We start from the raw sequence: 14,676 nt of genomic DNA on the forward strand, positions 1-14,676 counted from the left end.
TCGAATTAAAGGCAAGACAGACCAACTTCGAATCACTAGCCTACATAGCTTCATTGTCACTTACAGCGCAGTAAAGTTGTCATGTTTGGTTTGATAACTTGCAGTAGGTAACTATGTTCGACTGCTAAAGCAATTTGGTTATAAATAGTTCGTTAATTAAACATGTCTTACCTTTGGGAAAACGGCAGTTGAAATGTGTAGCAGATGATGATTGTAGTCCATGTGGCGCAAAATGCCTTGGGCGGAAGTGGAAATTAATTAAAACCAATGAGCTCACAATGAGTAAACTTTATCAATTTTCTACATCCTTGACTTTCCCTCAGTGATTCACAGCTAATATTATTAAAACAAAACTGAGTAAAAGGCAATTAATAATTTGTTGAATTCCACTCAATGTGATTCAAAACTGCACAAAGACTTTTTTTTATTATGTATAGGGTACTATCATTTATTTACTAAATATTAATTAATCCCAGTCTCAGTTTTTACAGGGTATTTTTATGTCTATTTAGTAATGTGAACAAAGGTCAAGCCCCATTTCCTTGCTTTTTCCCTTTATGCTCTTAGAGTCCATGCATGATACTCTATGGATTATGGACAGTGTACAATGAACAAATGTAATAATGGAATATGCTGGCACATGTCATTCCTATTATTAAAATATACAACATGTCAGGATGGGCGGCAAAGTGGTGCAGTGGGTGCATCACATCCCAATTATCAAATTCTCCCAACTTGTGTCCAGCTTTACCAGGATTGGCTCCAGATCAGAGGAATGAGTGAATGAAAACCTCAGGGTCAGGAGGAATGTAGTGTAAAAGTTGCCAATCCCAGCTCTTGGGACATGTTACAGTCATGTTTTCATAAACTGGCTGCTCCAGCTCGCAAAAAGCCTACTGCCATCTGCTCTGGTTGTCTTTGAGACACCACTTTCATCAAACTTGAATGTTTTGCTCTGTCAGTTTCCATAGTCTCTCTTTTCTTTTGGCTATCATTCTCTGTCTTAATCACATAGCTGCCACCTTTTCTTCTTTTTTCTTTGTGCTTGGTCAGCACTTTTTTGGCTGTCATTCCCCGAATACCACCCATCTGGCAAATATTCTCTCTCCCAGTTTCCTGCTGGAATCTTGCAGAATGGGTTCCCCTTGTTTTCAGTTCCAACTTGGTTACAACTCCTGCAGTCACTGCAGTCCCACCAACCAGTTTCAGTGTCAGTATCCTACACATACCAATACCATCATATCTGGAAATTCACTTATGAAGAGGTGCATAAAATAATCCTAAATGTGGACAATTATTCTGAAAAATTAAGTTGCAATTTTTATTTATTAATTATTATTATTATTATTTTTACAAAATTAAGATGCAAAAAATATTCAACCTTTATTCACATATATAATCATGTTCATGTGATCCAGGGCTTCAACTCAACCTACAGTATATGTTGGTAAACAAGCAATATAAACGGCCAAGGAAAGCACAAGACGTTTTTGTTCTTGGGGTCTGACAAACCTTGTATGAAATGTCTATATGATTAAATTGTGTCATGTAATTAAAGAGGCAGTGGATGCAAGTGCAGATTTATTAGAAAAAGAGAAAAAACAAACAAGTTAAGCAGTGAAACATGAAATATGAACATGAAAACTGGGACTTAAGCAAATGGGCTGACTAGGAGCACATGACTACACATATGCACAATGCACAACTAATGAGGGTGAGACAGGGCACAGGTGAGCATGATTAGGACATGTGATGGAGTCATGTGACATGCTGGGGTTGATGGGTGATGTAGTCCAGCCCGATTTCGGCATAACCCTGACAGAACCCACCCATTTGAGAGGGGGGTCTTGGACAACCAGACGAGATGTTGTTCAGCTGATCAGAGTCCTTGGGAGCACTACCTATTGTGGAGCCAACAAGAAATGTGACGTCCTCCGTCAGGCAATGAGATGGAGTGATCTCCTCCATATAGCTGAGGGGTGGTGGGATGTCCAAGGAAGAGCACGATCGTGGAACAATGGCCACTGCAATGCCAGGAGAGGGAGCAAAAAGGTGGAGCTAGAGGGGGGAGTGATGTTTTTATTGGGGGGGGGGGGGTTGCTGCTGTGTCCTCTGCAGAGCCAGAGGGGGGAGCAACAAGCATAAATCTGGGCATAAAACTGTGTCAAAGGCAGCACTGAGAAGTAGAATTACCCGAGTCCTTATTTTGTTGCAGATCATTTAAAACTTTTAGAAGAGCAGTTTCTGTGCTATGGTTGGACCGAAAGCCAGACTGAAATGTTGAGATAGTTATTGAGCTGTATTGTCACAACCTTTTCAATTATTTTGCCAAGAAATGGAAGATTAGACATAGGTCTATAGTTACTGTGCACAGAAGAATCAAGATTGTTTCTCTTCAGCAGAGGCCTAACAATAGCTGTCTTAAAGGTATGTGGAAAAATTCCTTGCTGGAGGGACAGATTAACAATGCTCAGGGTGTCTGGCAATAATGAATTTACAACCAACTTTAAAAAGCTGGTGGGTAATGAGTCGAGAGAGCAACTAGAAAAAGTGATATAACCAGAGCAAGTATGTTAGGGCTGACCATTGAGAAGGAGATTGCATTTAACAGCAATTGGTGAAGAGTTAGAAAACATACCAGCAGGAAAAGTGCTGACTATGTTTTTCCTCATGATAGTAATTTTATCACTGAAGAAAGCTGCAAACTCATTGCACTTTTCAGTTGTGAAAATGTCTGATGATATTTGAGGTGAGGGGTTTAGCAGCCTATCTATAGTGGAGAATAGGAATCTGGAGTTGCCTTTGTGTCTGTCAATTAAACGTGAAAAGTAAGATTTTCTAGCACTCATTTTGTTAAGTATTTTCAAGTTGTTTTTATAGATAGCTTGGTGAACCATAAGCTTTGTGTGCTTCCACTGCATTTCTGCTCTTCTGCAGTCTATTTTTAGCCTTACAGTGGAGGTACTATTTCTTCAAGGGGCAGCTTTAATTATCCAAGAGACAGTTTTTGTTTTTAAGGGGGCAACAGAGTTAATACATTTGAACTGAAAGAAATCACCTGGAAATCACCAGAAATTAACACATATTCATAATCAGTTAATGTCTTAGAAAGCAGTTCCCCAAAATCATCAATGAAAAATTTGTTAACTCTAAGAGGGTGATAGATGACTAATAAAATAAAAGACTGATCTCCCTTGAGATGCACTGCAAGGTACTCAAATGTTTCATTAAGTACAAAATTGTAATTACTGTGGAGCTATATTTCTGTCAGGAAAAGAAAATCCAGTTTTTCAACAAGTTGGCTAATTACAAAAGACTTGTTTGTTAATGACTATACATTTAGTACTGCAGATTTAAGAACAGGGAGAGGTGATTCTTCAGTAAAATAATTACTTGTACAGTTCACCTTAATTAAATTACATGTATTTGAAGACCTCTTCTGTTTCCTACGGCCATGCCACCAAGTATTTCAAATGACCAGAATATGTCCAGAATAGATATGCCCACTGGTAGGGACTGCTGGAAATGTAGTGGGAGAAGGAGTAAATCTTGGGGTGTGATGCTGACTGAGCTTAGTTAGAAGCCCATGCATTTCATCCATTTCTTCAGTCATATTTCTCAGTCTGGTGACGATCTGAGGGGTGACTGTGGCTGTGCTATCCACTTCCCAGGGTTGTGGGTAGCATTGCTGTTGTTGTCGCTGCTGAAGGATTTTAAGAGTGTATGGGAGATGCTGTAGAGTAGGTTGGAAGTGAGCATTCATGTCCCGGCAATGTTCAGATGAAATCCGTCCACTTCAAACAGATGTCTTCGCTCCCAGAACAAGTTAAAGTTGTCCATGAAATATACCCCTTGGGCAGCACATATAGAGGCTAGCTAAGTGTTTAGTCCCAGCAGCCTACTAAAGCAGCTGGACCCCCACCCGATTGTTGGTATTGGGCATGATATATGCAATTTGACTGAGGAGGAGTCCAGAAGACGAAGAACATCTTGCTTTAAAACTTCTAACTGCTGTTTAGAAATGTCATTTGAACCCGTGTGTTCAATTATTTTGTCAGTTGTTGGGTTGTTCCTTAAAATCTGTGGGATGTTCTCCATGTTGTTGCATACAGTTCCCCTGGGAATGCAAAAAGTTAATTATTTTGTTTCTTACATCCCTGATTATTGAGTCTCCAACAAGTAGAGTGGCGCTAAGGATTCAGTGCTGAGTTGACACAGTGGTGAGTGCGGTGCCGGTGACCAACAGAGCTGCGAGGGGTTAAGCCTCTGTAGTTGTGATAATGGTGCGATGTGCATACCCGATGTTTTGGTGCTGTTTCCTCTGGCACAAAAGCCTGGTTTTTGCAGGTGGATTGAGATGATTCTGGCAGTGCAGCAGCACACTCCCTGGGTGAGTTAGAGTGTGGAGTGGAGGAAGCCACTGACAGTGTCTTCATAGGTGAACCTGATTCTGACAGTACCTCATACCGGTTTTGATGTACGAGAGCTTGTTGATGAGGTGGGGAGCTTTGTATAAGTGTGTTTTTAAGTCAGCTTTCTCTTCCCCCATGTGACAGACCAAGGTTATCTCTAAGGCACTCTGGGGGTTAGATTCAGTGTTGCACCTAGATTGTCCCATCGAATTGAGATCTCTGGGTTAGTGCTTAAACCGTTCCAGTGTGTTGTAGTGCACATTACAACAAGAAACCAAGGAACACAAGCAAATAATATCTAAATATAAGGAACTTCTGAACGCTATTACTATACCTGCCTGCATACTCTACCTTCCATGCTAAAAGCAGCTGTGATTAGGTAAATTCAAAATGTAAACTGGTACCAAGTCACATGCACTGTTTTTACATTGAAGGAGATACTGTGAATGCATGCATGGTACAACCACAAATAAAATGAAGAATTTATAAAGGAATATATCAAGCAATCATTCATCATCTGTTGGAGTTTATATTTTATTCTACTATTTAAAATAACTGAATAGAAAGTACAGATTTTCCCTTTGAAACAGTGAGTAAATGTAAAATAAAATAGATCAAGTGAAAGAAAAACTCAAAGTGCAATTACTTGCAAATTGAATGTAAGCACAGTCACAAAGTAATTGTGCTTTGTTAGACAATCTAACAAAATAATTATAGATTCATCAATATCAGTGATTAGTTAGACAAGATTGTTAACTTAAGGCAAAAGTCCAGATTGAGACAGAGAGGTGGTATGATATGGTCCAGGTGCTGAAGGTTGTGAAAGAATGACATGATCCGACAGTATTGGTTTATCTGAGAAGCTGTGAAGCAGATTTACTGATGACTGTAGAGATTACCATTGGGTAATGTCAGGTGTAGGTGAACCAACCAAATGTTTCACTGAATCTAGATGGGAAAAATGATCAATAATACATTTACTAATTGTGTATAAGTAATATATTTATACTACTAATTATTGTGTCAAATTGATATAACTCAGATGCAAAGTCATTTAATTTGCAATAGTGATGAGCATGATCGAAACACCAATTGACAAATAATGTAAGTTAAAAAAAAGAAAAGAATTAAATTAAGAAATGGAAACAAACCAAGAAAACAAAAACAAAAATAATAATTTTTTTTACAAATATATTTTATTTATAATTTTTGTTTGAATATATAGGTATCAGTACACATAGGAATGTGGTAGTTATTAAACAGTAATTTTTCATTCAAATCAAACACAAAATGTCAGCAACTTGTTGGTTTTGATAGCCTTGTGCTGGATTTGACAATTTATAGGAAAAAAAATACCTGCACAGGTTCCTCTGCGGAAGGAGACATCATCCACTGCCACATCCGACCATGCATTGTGTCCTCTGCGTCCTTCAAATAAAATCTAAAACAAAACAACTTTGTAGGTTCACTGACCTCACATGATGTGTAACACACAAGGATTTTTCAGTTAGCTACATATCTTGCCAGTTGTAAGTAATAACATTTCTAAACAGACTGACCCTGAATTTGCCATGGGGTGTGATGTCCACTAGAGCCTGATGCCAGATGTTCCCCTGGTCTTCTCTCTTTCCCCAGACCTCCTGAGCCACATTCCCATGCAACAGGTAAACAGTCAGACCCATAGTCCAGCTGGAGCCGTACATGTGGTACCAGAACAACAGACACTGGGGTTGGACATCAGAGCATTCCTCACTGAGGAGACGTGCTGTGTCTCCATGAGTGGCACTGTCACCCTCAATGTACAGGTAGTATCCAGCTAGTGATGGAGATGTGGAGGGAAAAGAAGAGTTTGTGATGAATTTATTATGCTTTGTTATATTATAGCACAACAGCTTATCAGCCACGCTTCTCTCCCCACATAACCCTTTATAATCCCGACCAACTCGCGGCCTACGGCCTGTGTGCTATTAAATTTCGTATCCCATGTATTGCTTACAGCTTGTAAAATCCCATAAATGCTGATTAAAAAACCAATCACAGCCGGAAAATTCTTATAATGGCTTTCAGTCCCGGCCAACTTGCCACCTATGGCTTGTGCCCAGTCACGTAGCAGGCGAGCAGGTGGATACAAGTGCAGTGAAAGACTTTATTTAAAGAGAGGCAGGCAGACAAATCCAAATTGTGATCTAAAACATAATCCACAGAACAGGCAAGGGTCAGGCTATGTACAAACAGAGACAACAGGGGAAACCCAGAAACACAAATCAAGAAACCAAAAATTAAATCAAACCACGAGGCCGAAACCAATGGCTCTGTAATGCACAGCCGTGAAACACTGAGACAATACTGTGCCAGGGATAAAAGATAGATGAGGAGTTTAAATACCTAAACTAATTAAGACTAAACACATAGCAGGTGAGACTTATTAGGACACAACCAATAACAATACAGGGGCGGAGACATGACATAAACCAAAACAAACACGCGTGAAACAGTAAACATGTCAAAAACCCAGAAGTGTGCATTGTCGCGCTTCAGGCTGTGGAGTGCACTGCTCATTCCGGTGCTCGGCACAAGGGAAAATCTCTGACGTACGCTACTAAATTTCATATTCTACCCTCCTCCTCCCCAGCACTACCGTCTAGATCTGCTATGGGGGAGCACCTCCTTCTGTACCCTTTGCAGCAGCAGCATGCTTCTCCTCTGTCCCTCTCTGTCCCTGTCTATCAGAGCAAGTATTCGTACTCACTCAGCTGCAGTACAATTTCACTTCGAGAGTTTTCATGGCTGAAATGTTTTAAAATGTTATTCATTATATAATAATTGAATAATTTGAAATTATGAAATAAATGCGCATTCTTACTTCCTGTTGTGTGATCAGATGAGGGGCCAGTCATTGCTGTAGAAGTGGGACCACTGTGCCTTGTCCAGTCAAAAACATCAGTTGCTAACTGACTCCATGTGCACAGGTTGTTGTCAAAATTGCAGTCGAATGTGCACACAGGTGAAAATACAGATTTTGTGGTTGGGCTGGTGACTGTCGGGATTAGTGTCACCTTTCCAGGTGCAGGTGAAACAATGTGATGGTTTATTAAATCTATAGTGCACAAAAATGATAGCATGAACCAAAATGATAATAATAGGTGTTATTATTACACTGTAAAAAAATGACATTTTAGCAAGTGAAATTGTCTTGAATATAACCATATTCATGTAGCATTTCCTGTTATATGATTACAGTGAACCAAATATAAGATTATTAAACCTATTTTTAGACATTTATTTTTTTATTATTAATTTCAAGCTTTAAATTTCTTATTATATTGACAGATATTTTTGCTTATTTATTTATTTGTTTTTAGAAATACTGTAAATGCTTAAAACAAACAAAAATCTGTCAATACAAGACTAAGCTTGAAATTAGTAAAATTGGTAAAAATGTCTAGAAATATGTTTTGTAATCTAATATTTGGGTTATTGTAACCACATAACAAAAATAGATAAATGTAACTATTTTTAATATATTTTCAAGTGCTAAGATGTCATTTTTTGTAGTCTATTTAGCTTTATCTTTACTATCAATTGTTTTGTGACAATTTTATTAGGCCATATCATATTAAATCCACGTAATTTAATTTAAACACGAGGCATGTTGAACATAATCATTTAAACATTGTTAGATGAAAACAGCAGAAATGAAACAATTAGAAAATATGGTTGGATTTTTAAAATATTTTTAAACATTTAATAAAGTAAATCTAGAAACTTAACATTGCTTTGTTTTGTCCTTTTGGTGGACCCTTTAAAGATTTTACATAGAACCATGCAAAATAAGGTTTCCCACATAGAATACATTACACATAAAATCTTTGTAGGAAACTAGAATGACTAACCAGTCAAAGAACCCTTGGGGAACTCTTTTTATAAGGGTTCAATTATTGAAATTTTATTTTCATCTTTTGCTAACTTAAAAACTTTAAGTGACTTGCTAATTATATGAAGCCTTTACTGAGTTTAACCCCAATCTTGAACATTGATATAATTTTTATAAATAAAACACCTGCACAAGGTCCTCTGTGTATAGAGATGTCATCCAGAGCCACATCTGACCTAGCATTGTCTCCTCTGCGTCCTTCAAATAAAATCTAAAAATAAGACACATTTTTACTGATGTCAGAGCTTGTTAACTACACAAAACTAATCAGATATCTGGATGAACTCAACAATATGTAAAACATCCATTGTCTCGTCTTGTACGGAACAGCCTTGACATTTACCTTAACTCTCCAATCTTTATTAAGAACATATTCATAATATTTTCAATATAGATTGTTAGAAAAATGTGTTCAAGAGATAGAACAAACAGTAATACAAAGATGAACAAATACTGCAATTAATATGTTGATAAACTGACCCTGAATTTGTCATGAGGTGTGATGTCCACTAGAGCCTGATGCCAGCCGTTCCCCTGGTTTTCTCTTTTTCTCCAGATCTCCTGGGCCACATTTCCATGCAATAGGTAGACTGTCAGACCCATAGTCCAGCTAGAGCCATACATGTGGTACCAGAACTCCAGACACTGGGGTTGCACATCAGAGCATTCCTCACTGAGGAGACGTGCGGTGTCTCCATGAGTGGCACTGTCACCCTCAATATACACATAGTAACCAGCTGGTGATTGAGAAATGCCGAAAGAGGGGGACAGACAGATATACAGTTTAGGCTCAGCATAGGTTTACTGTGTTAAATACAAAATAAAATCACTTTTTAATATACTTGCTACTGACTAACATTTGTGTCCCACTTTGCTTGGTAACAAAGTGACCTACTACGAGCACTATATAAAAATTAAATTGCTAACTTCCTGTTGTGTGATCACATGATGGACCAGTCATCAATGTAGGGGTGGAGCCTTGTTGTCTTGTCCAGTCAAAAACATCAGTCAATAACTGAGTCCATGTGCACAAATTGTAGTCAAAGTTGCAGTTCATTCTGCAAACAGGTGATAAAGCAGATTTCTCTGGTGCAGGGACATTTCTGTGAACAGGCATGACTGTAGTGGTTTTTGTAGGTGGTTGTGGAGGCGTAGTTGTGCTGCTGACTGTAGATATTACTGTTGACAGCTCAGGCAACAGGAAACCAATCGGATCTTTCAGTAAACCTGTATAGCAAAAATATCATTAAAATCATTGATTAATATGATTAATAATAATTATAATAATATTATCTGTAGTTATTCTATATTTTGTCTTGACTATTTAAATCTTATAAATGAAATGACATAGAATGTTAATCAAGCTGATGAATTCCAATATAAGTATAATAAAAAAAAAATCAATTGAACTCTGTTAAAATTAAGAACAAAGAGCATTAACAATAATGCAAGAAAAGCAAAAATGCTCTCCCATTGTTGAGATTTGTATGTAGAAAAACTTTTTTAATTAATAGAAAACTTTGTCACTTGCTGTTTACATTGAGCTTTTACTTTAGGACCTCTAACCTTGAAACTGGATGTAGTTTGTAGTAAAAACAAAAGCACCTGCACAGGGTCCTCTGTGTAAGGAGACGTCATCCAGAGCAACATCTGACTTATTGCTGTGGCCTCTACGTCCTTCAAATAAAATCTGCAAGAAAATCTCAATTATTAGGTTTGTTAATACCAGAGGCTTTCACCAGACTGTGTTTCTCAGCTACCCAAAGGACCTAAGTAATAAGCAAAGACTTTTTAATTTTTTCATCATCTCTTTGTGGAAATGTATGAATTGTACTCTTATTTATATAGTATCTCACAAAAGTGAGTACACCCCTCACATTTTTGTAAATATTTGATTATACCTTTTCATGTGACAACACTGAAGAAATGACACTTTGCTACAATGTAAAGTAGTGAGTGTACAGCTTGTATAACAGTGTAAATTTGCTGTCCCCTCAAAATAATTAAACACACAGCCATTAATGTCTAAACCGCTGGCAACAAAAGTGAATACACCCCTAAGTGAAAATGTCCAAATTGGGCCCAAAATGTCAATATTTTGTGTGGCCACCATTATTTTCCAGCATTGCCTTAACCCTTCTTGGGCATGGAGTTCACCAGAGCTTCACAGGTTGCCACTAGAGTCCTCTTACACTCCTCCATGACGACATCATGGAGCTGGTGGATGTTAGAGACCTTGTGCTCCTCCACCTTCCATTTGAGGATGCCCCACAGATGATCAATAGGGTTTAGGTCTGGAGACATGCTTGACCAGTCCATCACCTTCACCCTCAGCTTTAGCAAGGCAGTGGTCATCTTGGAGGTGTGTTTGGGGTCGTTATCATGCTGGAATACTGCCCTGGGGATCATGCTCTGCTTCAGTATGTCACAGTATATGTTGGCATTCATGGTTCCCTCAATGAACTGTAGCTCCCCAGTGCCGGCAGCACTCATGCAGCCCCAGACCATGACACTCCCACCACCATGCTTGACTGTAGGCAAGACACACTTGTCTTTGTACTCCTCACCTGGTTGCCACCACACACGCTTGACACCATCTGAACCAAATAAGTTTATTTTGATCTCATCAGACCACAGGACATTGTTCCAGTAATCCATGTCCTTAGTCTGCTTGTCTTCAGCAAACTGTTTGCGGGCTTTCTTGTGCATCATCTTTAGAAGAGGCTTCCTTCTGGGACGACAGCCATGCAGACCAATTTGATGCAGTGCGTGGCGTATGGTCTGAGCACTGACAGGCTGACCCCCACCCCTTCAACCTCTGCAGCAATGTTGCTAGCACTCATACGTCTATTTCCCAAAGACAACCTCTGGATATGACGCTAAGCATGTGCACTCAACTTCTTTGGTCGACCATGGCGAGGCCTGTTCTGAGTGGAACCTGTCCTGTTAAACCGCTGTATGGTCTTGGCCACCGTGCTGCAGCTCCAGGGTCTTGGCAACCTTCTTATAGCCTAGGCCATCTTTATGTAGAGCAACAGTTATTTTTTTCAGATCCTCAGAGAGTTCTTTGCCATGATGTGCCATGTTGAACTTCCAGTGACCAGTATGAGGGAGTGTGAGAGCGATGACATCAAATTTAACACAACTGCTCCCCATTCACACCTGACACCTTGTAACACTAACAAGTCACATGACACCAGGGAAGGAAACTGGCTAATTGGGCCCAATTTGGACATTTTCACTTAGGGGTGTACTCACTTTCGTTGCCAGTGGTTTAGACATTAATGGCTGTGTATTGAGTTATTTTGAGGGGACAGCAAATTTACACTGTTATACAAGCTGTACACTCAACACTTTACATTGTAGCAGTGTCATTTCTTCAGTGTTGTCACATGAAAAGCTATAATCAAAATATTTACAAAAATGTTTGGGGTGTACTCACTTTTGTGAGATACTGTATTTTTAACTGTGAAATCTTAAAATATTTTGCATGCCTCTTACATTTCAGTATGTAAATATTTTATAGGATGTTTCAGAACTATGAATAATAGTGAAGCATTTTATTTTCTTAAGCAACTTATTGCTTATTACTGCTTTTCAGTGATGTTCTATATACTAATTACAGTCCCCTACAAAAGTATTGAAAAAGCAAAGCCAATTCTTTTGTTTTTGCAATACATTGAAGACATTTGGGTTTGAAATCAAAAGATGAATATGAGATGACAGAGCAAAATTTCAGCTTTAATTTCCTGATATTTACATGTAGATAGGTTAAACAACTTTCACTCCAGTCAACCTGTCTTTCTCCTCTGTAGTTTCTTTCAAGCCAGAGCCTCAGAATGATCTAGTGTTTTGCGCAGCTCTCATTGAAGTACCACGCACATTGTGGGCAACCCATGCCAATGAGGTGGAACACATACAGGTAGCTCCCTATATTGCTAGGCTGCACTCCACCACCCCAGTGTATTGCAAACAGTACCCACTCTTCCCCGAAAAGGAGGAAAGTGTGTAAAACATAATACGTTCTCTACTGGCTCAGGGTGTTCTTGTACCTACATTATCTCCCTATAATACTCTAATATAATAAAGAAACCTAACGCTAAGGGTTGGCACTTCACACAAGACCTGAGACATATTAATAACCTAGTCATATGCATTAGCCCATTAGTGCCTGATGTGTCTTCAGTTCTGTCTTCTATCCCTCATGATCACACTCATTTTACCATTGTTGATCTTTGCAGTGCCTTTTTCAGCTTCCCAGTGAGCGAACAGACGCAGCCTATTTTCGCCTTTACATTCCAGTAACAACAATACATCTGGATACGCCTATCTTAAGGGTTTGTCGATTCCCCACCGTGTTCTCCTCGACGGTGCATGCAGCTCTCTCCTCTCTGGTTCTCCTGGATGGCTGTATCCTCCTGCAGTATACGGACAACATTCTTCTCTTTGCCAGAGACCACACTGTCTGTACACAAGGCTCTCAACCCCTTTTGAAGCACCTCGTGCATTGTGGATTCAAGGCATCACTCTCAAAACTCCAGTTCTGTCAACCCCTGGTGCACTACCTGGGTTTCCTCATCAGCCAGGGTGAGCGTTGTCCCTCCTCAGATTGCCTGAGGGTCATTGTCGAGGTTTCTCCTTCCACAACGCAAAAAGTTATGCTCAGCTTTCTTGGACTGATAAATTACTGCCAACAGTACATACTTTACTGTTCACACCATGACAAACTGCTCAGACAACGCTGTCTCAAGGGTCAGCTTCACACTATTGAATGGACTAAGGAGGAGATGCTGCACTCTTTCTGTTATCTTAAATAAGCCTTGAGTTCTGCATCCACTTTAGGTCTGCCAGATTACAGCTCTTCTTTCCACCTCTATGTCTCTGAAGATGGAAGCACGGCTGCGGGGTTCCTGGTCCAACAGTATGGCAGGGGTTATCATCCAGAAGCTAATCTGTCTAATATCCTTGACCCTGTGGTACAGGGCATGCCTGCCTGTTTACGGGCCATAGTTGCCTCTGCGTTGCTCGTCTTGGATGCTGAAAAGATTGTTCTCTCTCAGTCACTCACTTTACATGCACCACATCAGGTTATTGCAATTGTGAATAATCTCCAAACACAGCACATGATGGCACAGCTCTGTTCGGGCTATGAAGTCATTCTTTGTGCCACACAAAACCTCACCATAAATCCAATAACTGCCCCTAACAGTCCCACGGTTCTTCAAATCAATTCCCTGATGCTTGGCTCGAATATAATTGCCTCACTCACATCTCTGAGACCTCATATATTTGCTCAGACCTTTCTTAACATCCCTTTGAGAGTGAGGTTCACGTGTATGTTGATGGCTTTTGTGCAAAAACCCTATGATTTTATAACACTATGTGGCTATGCAGTTTGTTTGCTACCTAACATCATTTATGGAGTATATTCAATACCTTTCAAATCAGTGCAAGCCACAGAGTTGATTTCTGTTAGAAGAGCATGTCATGTTTCACATGATCAGGGTGTAACCATCTACACTGACTTGAGATATGCCTTTGGGGTAAAATGTGGCATGGCCATGGTTTTAAGGCTGCTGGTGGTAAGCCCATTTCCCACTCTACGCTCTGTCTCTGATTTGGTAGAATCTTGCTTGCTTCCTAAATAACTCGCTGTAGTTAAAGTTTGTGGCCATAACCCAAGCGATTCGGAAGCTGCAAAGGGTAACTGTCTGACTGACGAAGTGGCCAAATGGGCTGCCAAAGAGAGCTCATCCTCACCTCATGTTGACACCTCAACTGTGTTCGCCATTTTCGTGCATGTTCACATCCCTAGTGGCATTGACATTATGTTCCTACAGTCTAATACCACAGAGAGTGACCTGTATTTTTGCTATGCTTCTAAATGCACACCCAGGGCAGATAGCAATATTCGGTGTCCTCAAGGTCATGTGGTGCTGCCTGTTTCACCTTTTCTTGTGCGTCATTTGGAAGGAATTATCTTTCTACACTGCTCTGTTCTTAGGCAATTATGCCCATTTTCTGTTTCTTCTCCTCCAATGGACAACTGACACTTGTGCCTATTGCACAATAAGTGTTCAATATATACTCTGTTCTTCTCGAATAAAGAGAGACCTTGCCATATGAAGTGTGTGTATCATATGGCAACTCTCCCAAGGCCTTGAGCAGGAGTGTGCAGCGGGGCAACACACACCTCTTCTCTTGTCATTCTACTCTCCTAGAAATGAAAGCTTTGACTAAACTCTCTGAAAAGAACCTGGATATTTTCTAACAAGTAGACATTCAGAGATATTTAACAATGAATCTAACAGGGCACAACAGCAGAACAAG

The 14,676-nt window shown here is 39.6% G+C and overlaps 1 protein-coding gene across 2 annotated transcripts in view; it reads right to left on the bottom strand.

The window, feature by feature from the left end:
- Positions 1–2,147: 2,147 nt before the first annotated feature.
- Positions 2,148–14,676, bottom strand: part of wu:fb63a08 (MAM and LDL-receptor class A domain-containing protein 1) — a 63,802-nt gene continuing 51,273 nt past the window's right edge. The window contains exons 27-34 of one of the 2 annotated variants that reach the window (XM_053651452.1): positions 9,913–10,036; positions 9,274–9,573; positions 8,827–9,083; positions 8,473–8,557; positions 7,276–7,509; positions 5,972–6,228; positions 5,769–5,853; positions 2,148–5,360 (exon numbers count right to left, since the gene is read on the bottom strand). In XM_053651452.1, the coding sequence (XP_053507427.1) occupies positions 5,308–5,360; positions 5,769–5,853; positions 5,972–6,228; positions 7,276–7,509; positions 8,473–8,557; positions 8,827–9,083; positions 9,274–9,573; positions 9,913–10,036 (1,395 nt within the window). In that variant the 3' untranslated portion in view covers positions 2,148–5,307. The remainder of the gene's footprint in view (positions 5,361–5,768; positions 5,854–5,971; positions 6,229–7,275; positions 7,510–8,472; positions 8,558–8,826; positions 9,084–9,273; positions 9,574–9,912; positions 10,037–14,676) is intronic. The other variant, XM_053651453.1, reaches the window with a different exon arrangement.

This window comes from Ictalurus furcatus, chromosome 20, assembly GCF_023375685.1.
Source record: "Ictalurus furcatus strain D&B chromosome 20, Billie_1.0, whole genome shotgun sequence".
NCBI classification, from domain to species: Eukaryota; Metazoa; Chordata; class Actinopteri; order Siluriformes; family Ictaluridae; genus Ictalurus; species Ictalurus furcatus.